Source organism: Dendropsophus ebraccatus, chromosome 9 (genome assembly GCF_027789765.1).
Source record: "Dendropsophus ebraccatus isolate aDenEbr1 chromosome 9, aDenEbr1.pat, whole genome shotgun sequence".
Lineage (NCBI taxonomy): Eukaryota > Metazoa > Chordata > Amphibia > Anura > Hylidae > Dendropsophus > Dendropsophus ebraccatus.
Window position 1 is genome coordinate 2,462,902 of NC_091462.1, and position 12,716 is coordinate 2,475,617.

Here is a 12,716-nt window from a genome sequence, read left to right on the forward strand (position 1 = left end):
TGGTAGCGTAGCAGGGCTGTGTTGGTAGCGTAGCAGGGCTGTGTTGGTAGCGTACCAGGGCTGTGTTGGTAGCGTAGCAGAGCTGTGTTGGCAGCGTAGCAGGGCTGTGTTGGTAGCGTACCAGGGCTGTGTTGGTAGCGTAGCAGGGCTGTGTTGGTAGCGTAGCAGAGCTGTGTTGGCAGCGTAGCAGGGCTGTGTTTGTAGCGTAGCAGGGCTGTGTTGGTAGCGTAGCAGGGCTGTGTTGGTAGCGTAGCAGGGCTGTGTTGGTAGCGTAGCAGAACTGTGTTGGTAGCGTAGCAGGGCTGTGTTGGTAGCGTAGCAGAACTGTGTTGGTAGCGTAGCAGGGCTGTGTTTGTAGCGTAGCAGGGCTGTGTTTGTAGCGTAGCAGGGCTGTGTTTGTAGCGTAGCAGGGCTGTGTTGGTAGTGTAGCAGGGCTGTGTTGGTAGTGTAGCAGGGCTGTGTTGGTAGTGTAGCAGGGCTGTGTTGGTAGCGTAGCAGGGCTGTGTTGGTAGCGTAGCAGGGCTGTCTTTGTAGCGTAGCAGGGCTGTGTTTGTAGCGTAGCAGGGCTGTGTTTGTAGCGTAGCAGGGCTGTGTTGGTAGTGTAGCAGGGCTGTGTTGGTAGTGTAGCAGGGCTGTGTTGGTAGCGTAGCAGGGCTGTGTTTGTAGCGTAGCAGGGCTGTGTTTGTAGTGTAGCAGGGCTGTGTTGGTAGCGTAGCAGGGCTGTGTTGGTAGTGTAGCAGGGCTGTGTTGGTAGTGTAGCAGGGCTGTGTTGGTAGAACATCCTGGGAACAGATGCGGGGCGGTGATGCCCTCTCGCACACACAGCTGCTCTCGGCCTCCCCCGTGGCTCAGGACGCAGGGAGAGGCCGCTCTCATGCCTCTCGTCCCATGTGACAGTAAAATCCAGCATGGAAATTTCCTGGGAATGTTCTGGACTCAGGAGAAGTCGCCCATGTGACCCCGGCGTCACGCCATGTCTTGTTTTCTGAGAGGTTATGGAGATCATAGTCACATAGTCACAGTCACATAGTCACATAGCCATCTGATGATACGGCCGCGTCCACCCGCCATGGTGTCTGCTGATTCCTCCTCTCCCTGCAGGAGCTTCAGCCTGATGCACACCATGGAGGACAGCTGTGAGCTGGACCTCACCTACATCACCGAGCGCATCATCTCCGTCACCTTCTCCGCCGGGACAGAGGAGGCCGCCTTCTCCCGAAACCTCAAGGAGGTGGCGCATATGCTGAAGTCCAAACATGGAGACAACTACCTGGTGAGACACCTTTCCCCCTCCCTCCCCCGAACACCTTGTCCCCTCCCCCTGTACACCTCATTTGCCCCGCCCCCCCTCCCCCGCCACCTTGTCCCCTCCTGGACACCTCATTCCCCAATGGTCATCTGTGTCTTCTTGTTTCCTTCACAGATCTTCAATCTGTCCGAGAGAAGACATGATATCAGCAAGTTACATTCTAAGGTGAGACCCGGAGGCCACAGAGGATATGGAGGCCACGGAGGATATAGAGACATGGAGGCCACGGAGGATATAGAGGCATGGAGGCCACGGAGGATATAGAGGCATGGAGGCCACTGAGGATATGGAGGCCACGGAGGATATAGAGACATGGAGGCCACGGAGGATAGAGGCATAGTATATAGTGTCATGGAGGCCACGGAGGATATAGAGGCATGGAGGCCACGGAGGATATAGAGGCATGGAGGCCACGGAGGATATAGAGACATGGAGGCCACAGAGGATATGGAGGCCACGGAGGATATAGAGGCATGGAGGCCACAGAGGATATAGAGACATGGAGGCCATGGAGGATATAGAGACATGGAGGCCACAGAGGATATGGAGGCCACGGAGGATATAGAGGCATGGAGGCCACAGAGGATATAGAGACATGGAGGCAACGGAGGATATGGAGGCAACGGAGGATATAGAGGCATGGAGGCAACGGAGGATATAGAGGCATGGAGGCCACGGAGGATATAGAGGCATGGAGGCCACGGAGAGTATAGAGGCATGGAGGCCACGGAGGATATAGAGACATGGAGGCCACAGAGGATATAGAGGCATGGAGGCCACGGAGGATATAGAGGCATGGAGGCCACGGAGGATATAGAGGCATAGTATATAGTGTCATGGAGGCCATAGGGGCATGGACTTCAGCATATGCGCCACCTCCTTGAGGTTTTGGGAGAAGGTAGCCTCCATGCCTCTTTATCCTCTGTGGCCTCCATATAGTGTCATGGAGGATATAGGGGCATGGAGGCCACGGAGGATATAGAGCCATGGAGGCCACGGAGGATATAGAGGCATGGAGGCTACGGATTATATAGAGGCATGGAGGATATAGAGGCATGGAGGCCCCTGTCACTGACCACTATCACTTGCCCCCACAGGTGCTGGATTTCGGGTGGCCGGACCTGCATGCCCCTGCACTGGAGAAGGTCTGCAGCATCTGTAAGGCCATAGACACCTGGCTGAACGCAGATCCTCACAACGTGGTCGTCATCCACAACAAGGTGAGAGGAAGAGGAGCAAACCGGGAAACCTGCAGCCGCAGCACCGAGGAACATGACTGCATATCTCTTCTATTACAGGGGAATCGTGGCAGGACTGGGGTGGTGGTCGCAGCGTACATGCACTACAGCAATATATCTGCCAGGTAGGTACACCTAGGTTATACCAGCATATATACTATTACGTTATACCAGCTGTACCTTATATAGTTATATACAGTATATATACCCAGGTTATACCAGCTGTACATATATAATTATATACAGTATATACCCAGGTTATACCAGCCGTACATATATAATTATATACAGTATATACCCAGGTTATATCAGCTGTACATATATAATTATATACAGTATATACCCAGGTTATACCAGCTGTACACATATAGTTATATACAGTATATATACCCAGATTATACCAGCTGTACATATATAATTATATACAGTATATACCCGGGTTATACCAGCTGTACATATATAATTATATACAGTATATACCCAGGTTATACCAGCTGTACATATCTAATTATATACAGTATATACCCAGGTTATAGCAGCTGTACATATATAATTATATACAGGAGATCCCCAGGTTATACCAGCTGTACATATATAATTATATACACTATATACCCAGGTTATACCAGCTGTACACATGTAATTATATACACTATATACCCAGGTTATACCAGCTGTACACATATAATTATATACACTATATACCCAGGTTATAGCAGCATGCTCTGCTGATACATTTGCTCTATGTACCTTGGTTAGAGGGGCGGGGTCTTCCATGGGGGAGGGGCATACTATGTAAATACTGTTTTGTGACTTTTTGTTTGTGGCCTCCCACAGCGCAGATCAGGCTCTGGACAGATTCGCCATGAGACGATTCTATGAAGATAAGGTTCTCCCGGTTGGTCAGCCGTCCCAGAAGAGGTCAGAGGTCATATCCGCCTCCTGAAAAGACTTTTTGTTATATGTTTTTATTTATTTTCTTCACAAGATGCAAAACAGTAATGTAAAGAGAAGCACTAAGCCCCGCCCCTTGCGCCACCGTCATCAGCCAGGAAGGCAAACGCGGCTCCATTTTTCTTTCAGATCATTAAATTCTTTCCGACCTTTGTCTACAGCGTCCGTTCTATCTCCCCTACCCATGTGCTTCTCCTCCTTCTGTATTCTTCCAATTGTGCTCCTCCTCCTCCTGCGTTCCTTCACTTGTGCTCCTCCTCCTCCTGCATTCCTCCACTTGTGCTTCTCCTCCTCCTGCGTTCCTTCACTTGTGCTCCTCCTCCTGCGTTCCTTCACTTGTGCTCCTCCTCCTCCTGCGTTCCTTCACTTGTGCTCCTCCTCCTCCTGCGTTCCTTCACTTGTGCTCCTCCTCCTCATGCGTTTCTTCACTTGTGCTCCTCCTCCTCCTGCGTTCCTTCACTTGTGCTCCTCCTCCTCCTGCGTTCCTTCACTTGTGCTCCTCCTCCTCCTGCATTCCTCCACTTGTGCTTCTCCTCCTCCTGTATTCCTGCACTTGTGCGCCTCCTACTGCGTTTCTGCACTTGTGCTCCTCCTCCTGCGTTCCTCCTCTTGTGTCCTCCTCCTGCGTTCCTGTACTTGTGCTCCTCCTCCTGCGTTCCTCCTCTTGTGCTTCTCCTCCTCCACTTGTGCTCATCCTCCTGCGTTCCTGCACTTGTGCTCCTCCTCCTGCGTTCCTTCACTTGTGCTTATCCTCCTCCTGAATTCCTGCACTTGTGCTCCTCCTCCTGCGTTCCTGCACTTGTGCTCCTCCTCCTGCTTTCCTGCACTTGTGCTTCTCCTCCTCCTCCACTTGTGCTCCTCCTCCTGCATTCCTCCTCTTGTGCTTCTCCTCCTCCATTTGTGCTCCTCCTCCTGCGTTCCTCCTCTTGTGCTCCTCCTCCTGCATTCCTCTTCTTGTGCTCCTCCTCCTGCGTTTCTCCTCTTGTGCTCCTCCTCCTCCTGCATTCCTCCTCTTGTGCTTCTCCTCCACTTGTGCTCCTCCTCCTGCGCTCCTCCTCTTGTGCTCCTCCTCCTCCTGCGTTCCTCCTCTTGTGTCCTCCTCCTGCGTTTCTCCTCTTGTGCTCCTCCTCCTGCGTTTCTCCTCTTGTGCTCCTCCTCCTGCGTTTCTCCTCTTGTGCTCCTCCTCCTCCTGCATTCCTCCTCTTGTGCTTCTCCTCCACTTGTGCTCCTCCTCCTGCGCTCCTCCTCTTGTGCTCCTCCTCCTGCGTTCCTCCTCTTGTGTCCTCCTCCTGCGTTCCTCCTCTTGTGCTTCTCCTCCTCCATTTGTGCTCCTCCTCCTGCGTACACCCTCCTGTGTCCTCCTCCTGCGTTCCTCCTCTTGTGCTCCTCCTCCTGCGTTCCTCCTCCTGCGTAACTCCTCTTGTTCTTCTCCTCCTCCACTTGTGTCCTCCTCCTGCGTTCCTCCTTCTGTGTCCTCCTCCTGCGTTCCTCCTCATGTGTCCTCCTCCTGCGTTCCTCCTCATGTGTCCTCCTCCTGCGTTCCTCCTTCTGTGTCCTCCTCCTGCTTTCCTCCTCATGTGTCCTCCTCCTGCGTTCCTCCTCATGTGTCCTCCTCCTGCGTTCCTCCTCATGTGTCCTCCTCCTGCGTTCCTCCTCTTGTGTCCTCCTCCGACGTTCCTCCTCTTGTGTCCTCCTCCGACGTTCCTCCTCTTGTGTCCTCCTCCAGCGTTCCTCCTCTTGTGTCCTCCTCCGACGTTCCTCCTCTTGTGTCCTCCTCCTGCGTTCCTCCTCATGTGTCCTCCTCCTGCTTTCCTCCTCATGTGTCCTCCTCCTGCGTTCCTCCTCATGTGTCCTCCTCCTGCTTTCCTCCTCATGTGTCCTCCTCCTGCTTTCCTCCTCATGTGTCCTCCTCCTGCGTTCCTCCTCATGTGTCCTCCTCCTGCGTTCCTCCTCATGTGTCCTCCTCCTGCGTACACCCTCCTGTGTCCTCCTCCTGCGTACACCCTCCTGTGTCCTCCTCCTGCGTTCCTCTACTTGTGCTCCTCCTCCTGTGTTCTCCTCCTGCGTTCCTCCTCTTGTGTCCTCCTCCGGCGTTCCTCCTCTTGTGTCCTCCTCCTGCGTTCCTCCTCTTGTGTTCTCCTCCGGCGTTCCTCCTCTCGTGTCCTCCTCCGACGTTCCTCCTCTTGTGTCCTCCTCCAGCGTTCCTCCTCTTGTGTCCTCCTCCTGCGTTCCTCCTCTTGTGTCCTCCTCCGGCGTTCCTCCTCTTGTGTCCTCCTCCGACGTTCCTCCTCTTGTGTCCTCCTCCAGCGTTCCTCCTCTTGTGTCCTCCTCCTGCGTTCCTCCTCTTGTGTCCTCCTCCGGCGTTCCTCCTCTTGTGTCCTCCTCCGGCGTTCCTCCTCTTGTGTCCTCCTCCGATGTTCCTCCTCTTGTGTCCTCCTCCGGCGTTCCTCCTCTCGTGTCCTCCTCCGACGTTCCTCCTCTTGTGTCCTCCTCCGGCGTTCCTCCTCTTGTGTCCTCCTCCGGCGTTCCTCCTCGTGTGTCCTCCTCCTGCGTTCCTCCTCTTGTGTTCTCCTCCGACGTTCCTCCTCTTGTGTCCTCCTCCGGCGTTCCTCCTCTTGTGTCCTCCTCCGGCGTTCCTCCTCGTGTGTCCTCCTCCTGCGTTCCTCCTCTTTTGCTCCTCCTCCCGTGATCTTGCACCTATGCTTCCCGACTCCTACTCCTCCTGTGCTCCTACATTCGCTCTCCTTCTCCCATTCTGATTCCAGGGCCTCGGGCTGTGTTCTGATGGGGTCCGGAGCCTCGGGCTGTGTTCTGATGGGGGTCCGGAGCCTCGGGCTGTGTTCTGACGGGGGTCCGGAGCCTCTGGCTGTGTTCTGATGGGGGTCCGGAGCCTCTGGCTGTGTTCTGACGGGGGTCCAGGGCCTCTGGCTGTGTTCTGAAGGGGGTCCGGAGCCTGGGGCTGTGTTCTGATGGGGGTCCGGAGCCTCTGGCTGTGTTCTGACAGGGGTCCGGAGCCTCTGGCTGTGTTCTGATGGGGGTCCGGAGCCTCTGGCTGTGTTCTGACGGGGGTCCAGGGCCTCTGGCTGTGTTCTGAAGGGGGTCCGGAGCCTGGGGCTGTGTTCTGACGGGGGTCCGGAGCCTCTGGCTGTGTTCTGACGGGAGTCCGGAGCCTGGGGCTGTGTTCTGACGGGGGTCCGGAGCCTGGGGCTGTGTTCTGACGGGGGTCCGGAGCCTCTGGCTGTGTTCTGACGGGGATCCGGAGCCTCTGGCTGTGTTCTGACGGGGGTCCGGAGCCTCTGGCTGTGTTCTGACGGGGGTCCGGAGCCTCTGGCTGTGTTCTGACGGGAGTCCGGAGCCTCGGGCTGTGTTCTGACGGGGGTCCGGAGCCTCTGGCTGTGTTCTGACGGGGGTCCGGAGCCTCTGGCTGTGTTCTGACGGGGGTCCGGAGCCTCTGGCTGTGTTCTGACGGGGGTCCGGAGCCTGGGGCTGTGTTCTGACGGGGGTCCAGGGCCTCGGGCTGGGTTCTGACGGGGGTCCAGGGCCTCGGGCTGTGTTCTGACGGGGGTCCAGGGCCTCGGGCTGTGTTCTGATGGGGTCCGGAGCCTGGGGCTGTGTTCTGATGGGGTCCGGTGACCTGTATCTGTCTCTCCCCCTGCAGATACATCCATTACTTCAGCGGTCTGCTCTCTGGGGCCATTAAGATGAATAATAAGCCGCTGTTTCTGCACCACGTCATCATGCACGGAATCCCAAACTTCGAGTCAAAAGGAGGTAAGAGATAATAATCTGGTCACATGACTGGTACAAGACATTATACATTATATAGTAATAAGAAGAGAGCCGCCAGATGGTAGGCATGGGCAGATGAATGACAATACCAACAGCTCACAGTGTGACATTCAGTCTTATCACAGGGACAATACTGATCTCATGTCCATCTGTGTTCAGTAGAGACTGTTATGTTCATGTACATATGTATTGTGTGTATATAATGTATGTGTGTATATACATTGTGTGTGTGTGTATACTGTGTATTTATGTGTACTCTGTGTGTGTGTATACTGTGTATGTATATATGTCTATATACTATATGTGTGTATACACTGGTGACTTGGATTAGGAGCATAATCCGTTCCGGGACGGCGCTTGTAATCCAAATCCACTCTTATACCAAAGCAAATTTTCCCATAAGAAATCACTGATCTGCAGACAATTGGTTCCACCCCCCAAATATACTGATTATTATTCTGAATAACATGTAGAAGAGATGAAACAATGAGAAGCAGCTGGATATGTGATATGTGATAAGTTACTGTCCAGTAATGGAGAGGATGGGAAACACAAGGGCGGACAGAGACTGCAGGGAGCAGGAAGGAATTAGCAGGCAGATGTGGGCACATACATACAGCGCTCTCTATCCAGGGAGAGAGGGGTTACAGCTATAGAGAGATGACCTCCACAGTCCTGTCCCCTGATGTAAGCCCCAGCCTGAGGTGGATCTGCTATGATTTGGAAGGTGAGGGAGACTTCCTGGGTCAGAGTACAGGGCTGTAGACCCCGCTATGCAGACCATGCCCCTCCTCCACTCCCCCTCCCACCCAGTACAGGGAGCTCTTACACCAAAGCAATGCTCTTACACCAAGTCACAATTTGGAAAAACTGTGAGCTCTTAAACCAAAACACTCTTAAACCAAGTTACTCTTAAACCAAGGTACCACTGTATGTGTGTGTGTGTGTCTGTGTGTGCTGTTGCCGCTGGTTCCGATATTGGGCCTGCTGGTGGGCTGTGGTGTTTTGGAGGCTACTTGTCACGGGGGCCAGGAGTGGTAACACCCCCCCCCCACCCCCGGACACCAGACCTTGGTTAGCACCTAACCGCCTTCTTCCCCACAGTGTCGGGTGACCCGTCCTCTGGGGTAGTACGAGGTCTCTACTCTGGGTGGAGCTGGCTTGTAGTGTCCTTCCTACACAGCGTCTGTCAGTAGAGAGAGGCTTGCTGGCTCTGTGCTTTACTGCAGGTCCGTACCTTTCTCTAAGGTGGTTGACTGTCTTTTCTTAGCTAATATGTCCTTGGCACAGGCAAGGGGTGAGATCTGCCTTGTCTCCGGTTTCCCTAGGAGTCTGGTCTAGCGATTCCTGAAAGTCAGGAAGAACTATACACACGTCCTGCCCGGCCCGTAGCCAGGAACTAACTGCTAAATAAAGAAGGATGTTACTAGAGAAAAAGAAGTGTATGTGTAGCTAGACCTAGTGTTATCTGCAGCTGTGCTGTGTGAGAGTGACATCTAGTGGTTTGAGTCAGGAACAGCGGCCTCCTGTCCTATCCTGTGACACTAGAGAGAAACACTTTTACCAAGGTGTGAGAAGAGAAAAGAAAATACGTAGTGGGACACTACTTGTGTTTGTACTGTGTGTGTGTGTACTGTGTGTGTACTGTGTGTGTACGTGTATACTGTATGTGTGTGTGTGTACTTTATGTACACTGTATGTGTGTGTGTGTGTGTGTGTGTGTGTGTGTGTGTGTACTTTATGTACACTGTATGTGTGGACACTGATGTGGTTGTTACCTGGAGCCAAACTCTCCCTATGATAACACTGAATGGCTTTCTGTCATATTAGCTCATAGATACTTGTTTTGCTCTGGATATTTCTCATTAGTGATTGTGTGCTTTCTGTCTCTCCGAGGATGTCGCCCGTTCCTGAAGATCTATCAGGCAATGCAGCCGGTCTACACCTCTGGGATCTAGTAAGACCTCCCCCTGTCCTTACTATGTGTTATAATGGGAGGGTATAAAAGCTTCCTAACACTCTTGCGTTCTGCGTGTACCTGATGCTGACACTAGGGGGTGACATATGAGCAGTATCATCTGTCCTGTATCTCGTGCTGACACTAGGGGGCGACATATGAGGAGTATCATCCATCCTGTACCTCGTGCTGACACTAGGAGGTGACATATGAGCAGTATCATCCGTCCTGTCCCTCGTGCTGACACTAGGGGGCGACATATGAGCAGTATCATCCGTCCTGTACCTCGTGCTGACACTAGGGGGCGACATATGAGCAGTATCATCCGTCCTGTACCTTGTGCTGACACTAGGGGGCGACATATGAGCAGTATCATCCGTCCTGTACCTTGTGCTGACACTAGGGGGCGACATATGAGCAGTATAATCTGTCCTGTACCTCATGCTGACACTAGGGGGCGACACATAAGCAGTATCATCCGTCTTGTACCTCGCGCTGACACTAGGGGGCGACATATGAGCAGTAAAATCTGTCCTGTACCTCATGCTGACACTAGGGGGCGACATATAAGCAGTATTATCCGCCCTGTACCTTGTGCTGACACTAGGGGGCGATATATGAGGAGTAAAATCTGTCCTGTACCTTGTGCTAACACTAGGAGGCGACATATAAGCAGTATTATCCGCCCTGTACCTTGTGCTGACACTAGAGGGCGACATATGAGCAATATCATCCGTCCTGTACCTTGTGCTGACACTAGGGGGCGACATATGAGCAGTATAATCTGTCCTGTACCTCATGCTGACACTAGGGGGCGACATATAAGCAGTATTATGCGTCCTGTACCTTGTGCTGACACTAGGGGGCGACATATGAGCAGTATAATCTGTCCTGTACCTCATGCTGACACTAGGGGCGACATATGAGCAGTATTATCCGTCCTGTACCTCGTGCTGACACTAGGGGGCGACATATGAGCAGTATAATCTGTCCTGTACCTCGCGCTGACACTAGGGGGGCGACATATGAGCAGTAAAATCTGTCCTGTACCTTGTGCTGACACTAGGGGGTGACATATGAGCAGTATAATCTGTCCTGTACCTCATGCTGACACCAAGGGGCGACATATGAGCAGTATCATCCGTCCTGTACCTCGTGCTGACACTAGGGGGCGATATATGAGCAGTATTATCCGCCCTGTACCTTGTGCTGACACTAAGGGGCGAGATATGAGCAGTATAATCTGTCCTGTACCTCGTGCTGACACTAGGGGGCGACATATGAGCAGTATAATCTGTCCTGTACCTCGTGCTGACACTAGGAGGTGACATATGAGCAGTATCATCCGTCCTGTACCTTGTGCTGACACTAGGGGGCGACATATGAGCAGTAAAATCTGTCCTGTACCTTGTGCTGACACTAGGGGGCGACATATGAGCAGTATCATCTGTCCTGTACCTCATGCTGACACTAGGGGGCGATATATGAGCAGTATCATCCGTCCTGTACCTTGTGCTGACACTAGAAGGCGACATATGAGCAGTAAAATCTGTCCTGTACCTTGTGCTGACACTAGGGGGCGACATATGAGCAGTATAATCCATCCTGTACCTCATGCTGACACTAGAGGGCGATATATGAGCAGTATCATCCGTCCTGTACCTCGTGCTGACACTAGAAGGCGAAATATGAGCAGTATAATCTGTCCTGTACCTCGTGCTGACACTAGGGGGCGACATATGAGCAGTAAAATCTGTCCTGTACCTTGTGCTGACACTAGGGGGCGACATATGAGCAGTATAATCCGTCCTGTACCTCGTGCTGACACTAGAGGGCGAAATATGAGCAGTATAATCTGTCCTGTACCTCGTGCTGACACTAGGGGGCGATATATGAGCAGTATCATCCATCCTGTACCTCGTGCTGACACTAGGAGGTGACATATGAGCAGTATCATCCGTCCTGTACCTCATGCTGACACTAGGAGGTGACATATGAGCAGTATCATCCGTCCTGTACCTCGTGCTGACACTAGGGGGCGACATATGAGCAGTTATGAGCAGTATCATCCGTCCTGTACCTCGTGCTGACACTAGGGGGCGACATATGAGCAGTATAATCCATCCTGTACCTCATGCTGACACTAGGGGGCGATATATGAGCAGTATTATCCATCCTGTACCTCGTGCTGACACTAGGGGGCGACATATGAGCAGTATCATCCGTCCTGTACCTCGCGCTGACACTAGGGGGCGACATATGAGCAGTATCATCCGTCCTGTACCTCGTGCTGACACTAGGGAGCGACATATGAGCAGTATCATCCGTCCTGTACCTCGCGCTGACACTAGGGGGCGACATACGAGCAGTAAAATCTGTCCTGTACCTCATGCTGACACTAGGGGGAGACATATGAGCAGTATCATCCATCCTGTACCTTGTGCTGACACTAGGGGGCGACATATGAGCAGTATAATCTGTCCTGTACCTTATGCTGACACTAGGGGGCGATATATGAGCAGTATCATCCGTGCTGTACCTCATGCTGACACTAGGGGGTGATATATGAGCAGTATCATCCGTGCTGTACCTCGTGCTGACACTAGGAGGCGACATATGAGCAGTATCATCCGCCCTGTACCTTGTGCTGACACTAGGGGGCGATATATGAGCAGTATAATCTGTCCTGTACCTCATGCTGACACTAGGGGGCGACATATAAGCAGTATCATCCGTCCTGTACCTCATGCTGACACTAGGGGGCGATATATGAGCAGTATTATCCGTCCTGTACCTCGTGCTGACACTAGGGGGCGACATATGAGCAGTATCATCCGTCCTGTACCTCGTGCTGACACTAGGGGGCGACATATAAGCAGTATCATCCGTCCTGTACCTCATGCTGACACTAGGGGGCGACATACGAGCAGTATCATCCGCCCTTTACCTTGTGCTGACACTAGGGGGCGATATATGAGCAGTATCATCTGTCCTGTACCTCGTGCTGACACTAGGGGGCGACATATGAGCAATATCATCCGTCCTGTACCTCGTGCTGACACTAGGGGGCGACATATGAGCAGTATCACCCGTCCTGTACCTCGCGCTGACACTAGGGGGCGACATATGAGCAATATCATCCGTCCTGTACCTCGTGCTGACACTAGGGGGCGACATATGAGCAGTATCATCCGTCCTGTCCCTCGTGCTGACACTAGGGGGCGACATATGAGCAGTATTATCCGTCCTGTACCTCGTGCTGACACTAGGAGGTGACATATGAGCAGTATAATCTGTCCTGTACCTCGCGCTGACACTAGGTGGCGACATATGAGCAGTATAATCCGTCCTGTACCTCGTGCTGACACTAGGAGGTGACATATGAGCAGTATCATCTGTCCTGTACCTCGTGCTGACACTAGGGGGCGACATATGAGCAGTATCATCCGTCCTGTACCTTGTGCTGACA

The 12,716-nt window shown here is 52.8% G+C and overlaps 1 protein-coding gene across 7 annotated transcripts in view; it reads left to right on the top strand.

Moving 5' to 3' along the window:
• The window catches only part of TNS1 (tensin 1), a 362,619-nt gene that overhangs the window by 159,083 nt on the left and 190,820 nt on the right, over window positions 1-12,716 (top strand). For all 7 annotated transcript variants that reach the window (XM_069982318.1, XM_069982317.1, XM_069982319.1 and 4 more), the window contains 7 exons: window positions 1,102-1,273; window positions 1,424-1,474; window positions 2,407-2,529; window positions 2,608-2,672; window positions 3,385-3,468; window positions 7,160-7,272; window positions 9,187-9,247. In XM_069982318.1, coding sequence (XP_069838419.1) covers window positions 1,115-1,273; window positions 1,424-1,474; window positions 2,407-2,529; window positions 2,608-2,672; window positions 3,385-3,468; window positions 7,160-7,272; window positions 9,187-9,247 — 656 coding nt within the window. In that variant the 5' untranslated portion in view covers window positions 1,102-1,114. The remainder of the gene's footprint in view (window positions 1-1,101; window positions 1,274-1,423; window positions 1,475-2,406; window positions 2,530-2,607; window positions 2,673-3,384; window positions 3,469-7,159; window positions 7,273-9,186; window positions 9,248-12,716) is intronic.